We start from the raw sequence: 13202 nt of genomic DNA on the forward strand, positions 1-13202 counted from the left end.
AGCACAGAGCACAGCACAGAGCCCAGCACAGAGCCCAGCACAGAGCCCAGCACAGAGCACAGCATAGAGCCCAGCACAGAGCCCAGCACAGAGCCCAGCACAGAGCACAGCACAGAGCACAGCACAGAGCCCAGCACAGAGCCCAGCACAGAGCCCAGCACAGAGCACAGCACAGAGCACAGCACAGAGCCCAGCACAGAGCACAGCACAGAGCACAGCACAGAGCCCAGCACAGAGCCCAGCACAGAGCACAGCACAGAGCACAGCACAGAGCACAGCACAGAGCCCAGCACAGAGCACAGCACAGAGCACAGCACAGAGCACAGCACAGAGCCCAGCACAGAGCACAGCACAGAGCCCAGCACAGAGCCCAGCACAGAGCCCAGCACAGAGCCCAGCACAGAGCACAGCACAGAGCCCAGCACAGAGCCCAGCACAGAGCACAGCACAGAGCACAGCACAGAGCACAGCACAGAGCACAGCACAGAGCCCAGCACAGAGCACAGCACAGAGCCCAGCACAGAGCCCAGCACACAGCACACTCGAATCAGCTGCTGCGCATCCACATGTCGGTTTCCCCCCCCCCTCTCTTTCTACACTTCCACCTAAACAACCCGACGCCTTCTCCCTCAGTCCTGCTCGCTCGACTGGATACAAAAGGTTCAAGGCGGCTTAAGGGAAGATTTAACAGGGGATAGTGCGAGAAAAACAGAACTAATCCTCAAAGTGAGAAGTGTAATCTGTGTCCAGAGATTTGCGGCAAAAATGAGTACAAAAAGTATCGTTCAAATATGAAATAAAGGATTGTCTTTGTGATGGGGGGTGTTTCCAAATACGTCATTCTAAGGCAAATGACAAGTGCCATTCAAGATGATCTTTAGCGCGTCCATTGATTTTTTTTTTTCCGTCGATCTCAATCTTACTTGGCAATTTAAATGCAAATTATAGCTGTAATTACCATTTGAGATAAGTGGCTTTAATCTTAAAGTGACAATTACAGCATATGTTACAGTTAGCAATGATTTTTGCAAAATCTCTGCCGTTTAATGAGAAATTAATGAAACAAAACTTAAAGTATTCCTTTCTTTTATCAAAAATGACTTGTATGGGAAAGTAGGGGTTTGGTTTGTACATTTGTGTTGATATATGAAGATACATCTGCTTATTAAGACAATGATTATACAGTATTACACCGTGATAGACTGTACCACATGATAACATTCAAGTACAGAGAAACTAATCAGCATCATTAACATGTTAAATTAACTTTGAACAAGTGACACAAATTTGTACTGACACCGCAGTAAAAGTCCATGAATAGAGAAGACACAGCAATTTTGGTTACAGCTTAAAAATAAAAATGACAGTAAACAACATTTCCAGACAGAATGACAACATCTTTCCACACATTATTTTAATTTGTATAATAATTATTAATATAATTTGGATAGATGGATGTTTTCCCGGTATGTTGCACAGTAAGACATTACGTTACATGTTTGCTTGTTCTCTCTCTGTGTTTCAATTCTGTTCTTTATTTATTTAGAGATAGAAAAAAAAGTGGAATATTTGTTTCCATTGAGACAAACAGGTTTCACTACCAGGCCAAGTTACAGATCTGTTCTGTGGAGAGGCGAGCCTGCTCCCATAAGAATACATGTTTTTCAAGGTATTTGTTAGAAAGAAAAACACCCAAAATGTAATAGATGCAAGCTGGAGCAGTTTAATGCCATACTGTGGGACATTTCAGGAAAAGCTCTTTGTTTCCAAGCGGTCAAGTATTGTACATTGTGATCCATCTTATTTGTGTACAGTCACCACATGGTCTCTACTCTAAACTCTATTTGTGTAGAACTGACATGCACTGAAAAGCCTCTTCTGACAACTGCAATTTCAGTCCCTTACGTTCTACATGCAGTGACTTTGTTTTGTACAGTGGCAAATCAATCCAAGAAGTTTGACATCAAAATGAATACACCGCACCATTTTTCCAACAATGTCAACAGCAGCTGCACGTCATGAACTTGACACTGGGAATTTATTTTGCCGAGAAACCAGCGCAGAGATTGGCAGGTTTATGCCGTTTTGGAGGTCGTACATCACAGTTGGACACAAGATGGAGTGATGAACACATTATTCTGAAAACACTACTTTTGACACCAGCCATCTATTTTGATAATGAGTAGTGCTTGCGCCAGTGCTGCCACTAAAGAGCATGTGATTTATGAGGATTGACCAATTTTGAGTAACATCATGTGTTGCAGTGTGAGGGCAAACACGGGCGTGACTGGCGGTGCACTCAGCCATGTTATCAAATGCCCAAGCCTGATTAACGGCTCATCAACATGCAGAATTAAACTGTCTCCCTTCTGCTTTCACCCACAGAATATCTTTTTCAACAACATCACGGGCATTCATGTTAAAAGCACTCACAAAATCACGCTTTGCAATAAACAAAAAACATCTTAATAAGACACTAGATTGATAAATGGACAGAAAATCATTTGAATAATTTTACATGCCAAAAGCACATTAACACGACAGCGTTTTTCATGCATTATGTGACAATAATCGTGCACACAGAGGGAGGGAGCAAGAACAAGCCACAGGACAGAGGCTGTACAATGTGGTTCCTTCAAGAAGACATTATCATCAGAGCTGCAGGGAAAGCAAAGCCTTTATGAGCTCAGATATTCCCACTGATTTAAAAATTGATATGTTGATCCAGTAACAAAATACACATTTGGATCTGAAATACAGTTTTTGTCATAAAGACGTGAGTAATAGTAAATCTATATATTTTATATTTATATCATAATGTAACAGAAAGTGTAGGCAGCAGTACTGTACTAATGATGAAATGACAACAAATGTTATTATTATGAACTGGAAGATCTTTAGTTTGGTCTAGTTCTGGGCACTATATCATTGTGAGTCAAATGTGTGAGTATTTTGCAAAGTACTGCATGATAAAATTAGTGTAGCTTTTGTTATTTTGTTATTTGATTGTCCTTTTGAAAGTTCAGTCTGAATTCCGTCCGGAGGGCTTTGTGCGCTCACAGCGGCGTGCTGACGTAAGTGACTTGCACACTGCCGTTACATGCAGGCAACAGAATAGATCCAGGAGCACAGGGGTCAGCGGGGGACACACGAGGGTCAGGGCTCTCTACTTTCCTGGTGGGGGACTCGGGCTTCTCTGGAGCCTGTGTCACACAACTATCAGCCACAGCGGCCACAGCAGTGCTGAGGGAGAGACGGCAGCAGAGTGAGAGAGACAGATTAGAGCGCAGGGGGAACAGACAGAGAGAGATGGGAGGTAAGACTGTGTGCAACTCATTTGTCTTGAAAAGCATTCCTGAGAGCTGGAAGCATTGCTGAGGGCTCCCATCTGAGCATCAAGATTACATCTGAAGGTGGAACATAATGACTAGTGGTTTGAAGCGCAGCTCCCCCCACCTTAGAGAAATGTCATTGTTTCTAAGCAACATATTTTCATCCACATGAAGTATGTGTGTTCAGCGCGTCCACTGCGCAGTGTCTTCCAGATTAAACCAAGTCTTTTTTGTTCTATCAGATCTTTAAATTTCAAATCAATCTTGAAAATGTTGATGAAGCATTGTAATCGGATTATGGCAGCGTGTTAAACGTCGTGCTTGTTCAGACACCTCAGATGTTTGCGGGTTCTCCAGAGAGGACTGACAGAATGTAGCACCATTCCCACAAGGATGAGCTCCAGTATCACTCAAGCCAAACGCCTCATGAAACCCTGGCAACCAGCAAGTCCTCTGTCAAAGCCAAGTGCCTCCCACAAAGGCAATTATCAGTATTCAACTTGAACACTGTCTTTCCTCAGCTGCAAAAGTGTCTCTAATTCCATATACAGATGGTACAGACTTTTATCAGATTCAAATAAAATGAGGAACATAAAATGATGTGTAGCTTGTCATCTCAGCAGTGTCTGTGTAATGTCTGTTCTCTGCACACAGGCAGTTGGCAGAGTTCAGACTGTCATGGCCCTGGATCGCAGGCACAGCTAAATTGCCACAGCTAAATTGCCCAGATTTCTGAAAGAGTGGGGACAGATCCTGGAATCTATGGTTTGTTGCCTGATTTATCTTAGCTATTTTGAAGGAAACTATTTCCAATCATTTTCTTATTCCCCCAAAAAGCATGTGCACATTTAAAGCAAAAATAAATACCAGTTAACTCAACTATTTCAACTGAATAAATATGAAAATGTTAATGCACTTTTTATCATCACTATTTGTGTGCTTCAGTGCCACCTTTTAGTAACTAATTTCAACATTTCAAGTGAAGCCTCAAACAGGGTTTCTGGGATAGAATGGGTGAAAACGAGCCCATCCTGATGAGTTCAGGACCCTCTGTGACTGCAGACTGTTTTGTCCTTGCACTGTTCTGTCTGGTGGGTGACAAGAGAGCACAGATAATCTTACAGCTACCCAGCTCGCTGCAGTGTAGGGATTCTGAGGCGGGTACTCACAGGTCATTATCTGTCTCAGTTCGAGTCTTCTGCTGCCGTCGATGGACCATGAAAACAGTCACCCCCACTCCAATGATGAGACCAATGGCCACAACTCCTCCGAGGACCCCGATGACTCCGCCCGGGGGACCCTGCGCCATGGGCTTCTCTGTGGGAAGACACACAGGACAAAGTGTTACAAACAAGGACATTCACTTCTGCTTGTGTGAAGGAGAGCAAACAAGATATATATACAAAAAAGACATTTAATGCGTAAACAAACCCCGAAAAAAATATAAAAAATCAGCACCACAAGACATAATGTTTCTGCAAATGGAGATGATCATGAATATTGACAATGCATTTTCATTCATGGATCCTAAATTCAACATTACTATTGTCAAGTGAGAGCTAGATGTCTGTTCCCAGAGTTCACTATTCCCCCTCAAATGTCGTTTTGTACCGAAATCAAATGCACAAAGCACTGTATCCTATATTCTGCAAAACTGTTTCACAAAGGACATATATTTTCACCAACATATTCATTACCTTGCTTTCATCTGAATGCCACCTTGTTATGATCTATTATACTGTCCATCGATCATTCAAAAGGCAACTGAAAAGAGCTGACAGTCATTCCACTTGCACCCTAAAGAGCACAACATTGCTATTGTATAAAGAACTCCTTGAGATGAGGAAACGAGCAATGTAAAAAGTGCTTCCTCATAAACAATCCCCGCTAAGACTGGAATATATAGCTACATTTCAAACTGATCAAGGTGACAAAATATTGTGCTCTTTTCGAACGCAGCATTTAAAAAAACAAATCAGTCAAAGAAGTATATTCCATTGTTTTAGTTTTATACAATTTCAACATTTTCTTTTTTTTCTTCACTTCATCGTGTTTAAAAGGGCAGCAGCACATACTATTTTTTGTTTTTACAATTATGTTGACAGTGATGACTTTGCTGGAGAGTCTTATCCATCTCGCAATACCACAATCATCAAAACCACGAAATTGAAAAGGGGGTCTCAAATAGCCAAGTAAAACACATTTCTTTTAATATGGGACTACTTTTCCAAGCCCCGCTGTGACCTGTTCCTGCTTGGGTTTACTTTTTTCCTCTCAAGTTTAAGATGTCCTTTTTAAGACAGGCAAGGGACCAATCAATGTCTGTCTGCTGTTGTGATGGGACAAAACAACTCTCTACGACTCTGCTTTAAAAGGAGAAGTCTATTCACTGGCCTTGTGTTGGTTGTAGCATTATGTTGGGACAAGGTCGCGCACCTCTGGGATGCTTCTCGGAGACCCCGTGTGCTCCCCTCTTTCACCACACTTAATGATGGATACACAGAAGACCAATCCACTATCAAACAGGCAAGAAAAGGCACGTAACACCAGAGTCTGCTTCCAAGTCACACATTTCATCATCTCGTATCATTTATGAGATTGTTTTAAATCTGGATCATTGACCCTGTCCCAATATCCACAGTTGTGCACTTCAAATGCACGTTCATGACGAGCCGCTGAAGTGTTGAATGTTTTGATCTGCACTCCACCACAGGCTCTGTACTTCCAGCAAGTGTGGCGTGATGTGGACTTCAGGCATGTCCATTATCCACAATGCATTTTTTTGTACCGTATTGCTTTCAAACGGCGCAGCAATTCTACCATAGCAACTTAGCCGCCAGAGCTAACAAAAGACAATGAAAAGGAATGTCTTTTAAACTGATACATCTGTGACTGTCCGACTAACAACACTGTGACAACATTAAGCTTGTTCTCATTTGTTTGTGGCCAGTTCAGCAATTGATTCAAACTAAACTGAGCTTTGTGATTAATTGAGCTGCAGTTTAACAACACAACTGACTGCTGTGTTACGGGATGAAATGTAGCCTGTTTTTCTTATTATTTGTTCCTATTTTTTTAAATTCTCACTATTAACATTAAAAACAGCACTAACTTCTTCAGATATGAGATTAGGTTCATTTCTAGTGACCCATTTCAACCATGGAACACCCCTCCACAATCTGCTCTTTTGAAGATAGTTTGTCCCAGTCCTCTAGCCACCACAGTTGTCCAACTCACTCAAATCCTTTTGCATCTTTTCTGGCTTCAAACACATCCACTTTGAAGTCTAGAAACTCGCCGCCTGATGTACAGTGCTCCACCAAAACACGTGCCATGAATCTATAGGATTTTACCTGTCAGTGACCATAACGCTATGCCCGATCGGTGCATTCTTATGTGCACTTTGAAGTCGCGGATCTGCAGTCCATACAAGTAGTGTTATACTTGTCCAATATTGAAAAAAAAAAAAAAGATTTGCCGCAGCTTCGAAAACCAGCATAAGAAAGGCGATCTTGCTGTAGCGCGGCAACCGATAATCTCCAGGTCTCACTGTTGTCTCATCAGTTGTGCACAAAGCCAGAGGGTTGGATTTCATGGGCCTGATGCAAATGCCAGACACAATAGTCAGCTGTACAACACAACCCACAGACATGAGCAGATCACAAAGCAATTTCCCTGTCGTGCAGCCTCTGGCACTGCGCACGGGGGCTCAGGGGCTCAGGCTGTCACCTCCGCACATATAGAAGGCATACGGCACGGCACGCTCTGCAGCAGCTGTTTGTGCTACTCCTACACTTTAGTTGATCATCAAATATTAAAACATTCACTTCCAGGTAAGTATCCATTTTACTTAAGGAAGACATATTGTGCCTTTAGTAGGGGATTTAGATGTAAGTTATAACACACGTAAATCATTATTTTACATTTTATTTAGTGAAGACTACAATATGTAACAGGACCCAAATGACTGAAAATGTGGAAGGAGGGGATAACGGGTAAATCAAAATGCCTTACATGAAGGAACCGCTCATTCACACATCAGTGTACACAGAGACTAGAGCAAGGCGAGGAGGATTTGATCACTGTGTTTTATGCCAGGGCGTGCACTCGACTCACTGAGCTCCCATCGACACAATGATGACAGATTTACACACATATGCACAAATCCAGCGAGATACAAACCTGGGCAAGTTAATGCAAAGAGAACATAGATATAACGTGGTTAAAAGCTTATAAAAGTCTATTTCAAATACTAGGTCCCCTTTAAAGCTACCTTATTATCACACCACCAAAGGAGAAAGTCTGTGTTTAAAGCTAAATATTCCCTAGCCCTCACAAACCATTTGGCACATCATTAATAAACACATGCATTACATTTCAGGAGTGTGCACAGCTTCTGAAGTGAAACTAGGGCGGACCACTCAAGCATAGCCAATCAGAGCACTACTTTTGGCTCTTACTTCCAGGTTGATGAGAAATAACATATTTTATTATTATTTTGTCCCAAGTTACTTTCAAAACATAGACTATGGGAGAAACAAATGTACTCATTTAGAAAAAATCTAGTCAAAACCCCCAGTTTTTATGTAACTCACATTAAAATGAAGTCAAAGACCCAATTTGGCAACACCACTTCAAACCAACCCAAACCATTTAGCTGTGACACAAAGAACAATCATATGTCTGAAGTTACCAAATAAGTATTTTCATTGTGGAAGGGTTTTAACAACCAAAAAGTTGCAACTCAACCAAAGTGATTGTGTCCCAGGGACCCCAGCCTGTCTGCTGAGAGACAGGAACACATCGCCCCTATTACTTTGTTGTAATAGAAAACTAATCTTGATTCAGAGCCAGAAAATGCATTATCAGTAACTTGATTAATGTGTTGACTATAGTTGGGCTGTGTTGTTGGACAAAATGATTAAAAGATCTTAGTTAGCACAAAGAGTTCTTTGGGTACAATTGAGCGGAGCTGGGGATTATTTTATAACAAGAGAAAAGAGTGACCCTTTGCCTGAGCCTTATGTGCAGCTAAAACGACACACCTTCAAATTCAATTAGCCGCAGTACGATAGTCTAACAGTGGCTGATAACTGTGGCCAGATGATTCAATTACACTTCTCAAAGCTTTCTCAAAGACATTGATCGGAGGCACAGCGGTAGAACTACAAAATTCGCTTCCATTTAATCTGCTATAGGGCTGTGTGCTTGTGTGTGTGTGTGTGTGTGTATGTGTGTGTGTGCTTGTGTGTGTGTGTGCGTGCGTGTGCGTGTGTGTGTGTGTGTGTGTGTGCGTGCGTGTGTGTGTGTGTGTGTGTGTGTGTGTGCGCGTGTGTGTGTGTGTGTGTGAGTGTGTGTGTGTGTGTGTGTGCGCGTGTGTGTGTGTGAGTGTGTTAGTGGTGGTACAAGACAATACAATAGGACTGAACCTGCTGCTAGGCTCTCTACATTCCTCTCAAAACACAAACACATGCGAGACCAAGTGGAAAGGGGGCGGAAAAAACATGAAGTGAATAGCTAGTGCCCCAGTGGACCGAGGGCTCTCCAAAAAGCAATTTTGATTTCTTAAATGGTTGAACTGACCCCTGCACTTGAAAGGGTCTTTAAATGCAGTTAATCAAGGGGACTGACTGCTGAAGTGCACCAAGGGAGGAACATGTCTTTAGCCGGGGAAAAAGGATCAAAAGAAACCGTGAAATAATTATTGTAACTCCTGTCGAAGAACGTTTCAGTTCACATTTTTGTTTTAATTACTACATTTACAATACACTGTATGCTGAAATATTATAATAATATCGTTATCACAATATTACATTTGGTTATAAAAATGCATTCTTTTATCATATCTCACAACCATACAAATATATCTCAGTTCAGTGCCAGTCCGAAGCTAAACAAATTAATTAGAGTGTGCCACATGAAGCATAAAACCTATTTAAAATAACCCTCATTTGGTCAAATTATGATTATAGCATTTGTCCAAAGATAATTACTACCCAAAGCAAGTGGTTCACCTCGTGAACCAGCTAAGCAGCAAATTGGATGCAGTCTTGCCTTGTCTTGATCAATAGGTGAGCATTTGTTTTCAAGTTGATCTCTACATATTGTTCAATGTCATCAGGAACCAAATCAGGGACGGCAAATGTTGATACAGGTCTGTCTGCAGCAGTGCCATCGCTCTTATTACACACATTATTACACACAGGGCTTCAAGTGCTCCGAAGGGCCCCAACCTGACCAGGCAGTTTGTATTGACAGATGCTATTTGTGCTGTTGTTTTACAATTAAACAGGTTATAGTCTTTCTTTAGTTTTTATCAATTCAAACTAGGACCCTCCATATGAAGTTTGAGATGCACAGCTACAAGCCACGGATTAAACAGACAGATCAGGAGCACAGATGGGAACACTGCTTACACATTCTATATACCACAAAGAGCAAAACGGTCTTTGGATTATGAAAATTGGTACTAAATTGTAAACTAAACATGCATATTATTTTCCAGTGCACACTTGAATATGAAACATTTTCAGTTGGAAATAATGTTTGAAGGAGGTGAAGGAAAATATAAAAAATGGTCACATTTATTTTGCATCAACGTTTGCCACTAAATATTATTTAGTGAATAAATAGCTGTCCACATTGTGAATTTTGATTCCTTTGATTTTCATGCATTTGACTGCACTTGATATTATGAAAGGGGCCTTTTCACCTTTCTGGCTTTATAGTCATTATACTGTTCATCTCGAACTTGCATTGTTCTTTGTCAGATTTATGTTTAGTCTAACCTTTAGTCTCTCTATATAATATATTATAGCATTTGGATTATTTACTTGTGTGAAACCTGGCATAAAACTGACCCTGCTCTATTGAGTGGAGGCTGTTGTTCAAATATGTCTTGTCGCTGGTCTTGAAAGATTGCTATTGATTTTCAATAGAGTAAATCAGTGGCTCCTGCAGCAGCGTGTGTGCTGTCAGTCAGGTAGTGTGGTACATCGGCACTGACAGACCTGACCTTGGCGCTCCCTATGAAGCCATGACATCCTTCAACCTGTGAGTGTGTATTTATTCATTCTGAGAACTTTGATATCTGATGATCATGAAAATATACTTCATTTGTTTGTAAAAGGCTACCTGAAACCATACTTACATACATATCAATAATTCATGATGCCCTTTAAGACACCCAAACCATTTTGCATTATTCAGTCACTCCTTAGTGATAGCTACCGTAGCCAAGCTGCCCTGGTTCAGACTGATGAAAGTGAAGCAGATATGGGAGTTTGAATGCCTCCTCATCCTGAATTAGAGTCTGGTGAGAAAGGCCTAAACCGTCAAGGTACAATATTAAAATACAGGTAAGACATCCTAAACTTATAAAAATGGATATTAAAAAAGAACCCCTGCTGCGCCACTTAAGCACCTGGTATTCTCTGTGGTCTCTCATGAGTATTAATCAGCCCTAATAAACCCCGTTTAGCTTCAAAAATCAGATAAACAAATAAAATCTCAAATGGAAGGTGTTTCTATCTATTTTATGGGAAATGTCTTGATGATTTCTTTATGGCTTATATCTTTTACACTGACTTTTCCCTGTATTACATGACCTGTACTGTAACTGTTTGTGGAGACAGCGTGCATGGATGCGTTCTCATGAAGTCATCGGCGGCTGTGCGTCTTGCTGACAGGTTGTTAGCGGGTGCACAGTCCAGACATGCAGACATTCAGAGCTCCCGTGGGATTCCGGGGACACGCTGAATAATCTCCTGGCTTGTGTCTATTTCTTATTCAATCCTGGGGCCAAACTCTGTCGATTTCTCCGCTGCTCCCAACAGGGGGCAGCTCCTCCATTGAGAAGATCTGGCAACGACTGTATTTCACCAGCAAGAATCGTAACTGATCAGCAGGACCACATTGCAAATCGATTACGTCCTACCTCTTGCTGTCGGGCATTTTGAATAAATATGTACTGGATGGTTGGTGACACAGTATTTTGGGTTCAATGTGCAGGGAAGCGTCTTTTGTAGGGCCAGCTGGAGATGATGGATAAAACATGTGGCCTCTCGTGTTACCAGGGGGCTCTAGAAGACTTTAGTCACACATTCCAGCAGCGTAATAGTTCAGGTAAAGGGTCGGAGGGTACAGCCGCCTCCATCTGGAACAGTCTCTGCCACACTTGCAAACAGCAGATTGCCACTATAGGGCAGCGACAGTTTATCTTTGGCAGGTTGCGCGCCATAATATACCTGCTGCGACACGGTGTGATTGGGCCAACGCTGGCACAAGGAAGACGTTTGGAAATTAATGGGATTGGAAAGTGCGGCGAGTCCTGGCACCGGTGGAGAAGTATAAAGATATCACTGATAATGGTAAAGCTTCCAGTTTTCATGAGGCCAGGTGTGGGTACGATGAAATATGTAAGCATCTGCCGACTCATTTTGCTTTGTTGCTTTGTACAAAAATATTGGACCTGAATAATAGCTCAAGAAGATATGTCTGGATTTGGAAAAGAGCTTAATGGGAAACTAGAATGGCATAAAAGTAGAAATTAAAACATGTGTTATGTGGCTGCCATTGTATCTTTTATATTTTTAGGCTATTGAGCTGTCATGTGCAAAACTGTTCCCTTGATCCAGAAATGTATCATGTTTATAATGTAATACCTTTATAATGTTTACAGCTTTGTATAGTTTTTATTTAAAGCATTAATATTTCAAATGATTACAGTGCATTATTTGACACTGTATTTGTAACGTTATGAAATTTCCCCATGTGTGGACAATAAAGGATTATCTTATGTTATCTCATCTTATCTTAACAGCGGGACGTGTGAAGCAGTTAAAATTAGGCAAACACCAGTAGCGGCTATCATTTAAAAGATGTAGCATTTTTCTTTTCTCTTTAGAACTTGTTCATAATATTACTGGCTATTGCTGAGGGGGATATTTGAACTATGTAATTATATGTGTATAATGATAAATAGCTAGGATATTGAGCCAGAAACTCTGCAGATTAGGTTGTAACCATACCCAGGGTGCCGCTGGTAAATTTGGACATCCAGATTTAATACGGTCTTTAAAGTACAGTCAGTCTGGCACCGACAGACGAAGGAGCTGTGTCCAGTAACTGCGAGACAAAACCTCAATACACTGTTGGATGATTACATGAGTTTCCTCCAATAAAATGGGGGGAAAAAAGAGATCTTGCTCCAGCCCCCGTGCCCACAACACCATGTAAAAGTCCCCAGTCTGATCGCAATCCAAGTCTGCATAAGGCGACTGACTCCTCTCCTCCACCCTCCCAACAGGAACATGCAATTGCCATCCTCCCCCCCACAGGGCTCATGATACTTTCCAACATTACCGGGGAGTTTTCAAGTGGACAGATTGAAAGTCTGGCTACTAGCGCACGCCAACTCCACGCTGCCACTGCGCCGATGCCAGTCTGGGAAGGCCACCTGTTCCAACAACTGCACGTGCAAGTTCTCTCCCTCTCCTTAACACAAGTCACCATTAGACCAACAGAGTGGACTCAAAGTGTCTTATTCTCTTTGTCCCGCAATCCAGAAGGTGTAATGCAGCCTTATGCACAAGTATATAGGCAGGCTGTTACCAATTTATCTGGCAGGGATTATTTGGAGGCTTTTTCCGCATCGGGTAAACGCCGCAGGCCCCAATAAATGGGAAGAAATGCGTTTTAATGGAGTTCATAAATCTGTATTTCAAGCTGCCAACTGTAGTAGTGCCTGCTGAGTTGTCTCCTTCCCGCAGCCCTCCCCGTGTCACTAATCTCATTAAAGTTCAATGTTTCCAGCACTGTCCGTGTTGGTATAGTCCCCTGTTGTCACCTCGTATCTGTGCGGCGTGGCTG

General features: G+C 41.9%; 1 protein-coding gene across 10 annotated transcripts in view; it reads right to left on the bottom strand.

Moving 5' to 3' along the window:
* Nucleotides 1–13202, bottom strand: part of nectin1b (nectin cell adhesion molecule 1b) — a 165120-nt gene that overhangs the window by 16987 nt on the left and 134931 nt on the right. For 7 of the 10 annotated variants that reach the window (XM_072453008.1, XM_072453009.1, XM_072453002.1 and 4 more), the window contains exons 6-7: nt 4502–4649; nt 3173–3243 (exon numbers count right to left, since the gene is read on the bottom strand). In XM_072453008.1, coding sequence (XP_072309109.1) covers nt 3173–3243; nt 4502–4649 — 219 coding nt within the window. The remainder of the gene's footprint in view (nt 1–3172; nt 3244–4501; nt 4650–13202) is intronic. The other 3 variants (XM_072453010.1, XM_072453013.1, XM_072453005.1) reach the window with 1 other exon arrangement.

Source organism: Eucyclogobius newberryi, unplaced genomic scaffold (assembly GCF_026437365.1).
Source record: "Eucyclogobius newberryi isolate DKJ021-1_F unplaced genomic scaffold, fEucNew1.0.hap1 SCAF_10, whole genome shotgun sequence".
NCBI lineage: Eukaryota > Metazoa > Chordata > Actinopteri > Gobiiformes > Gobiidae > Eucyclogobius > Eucyclogobius newberryi.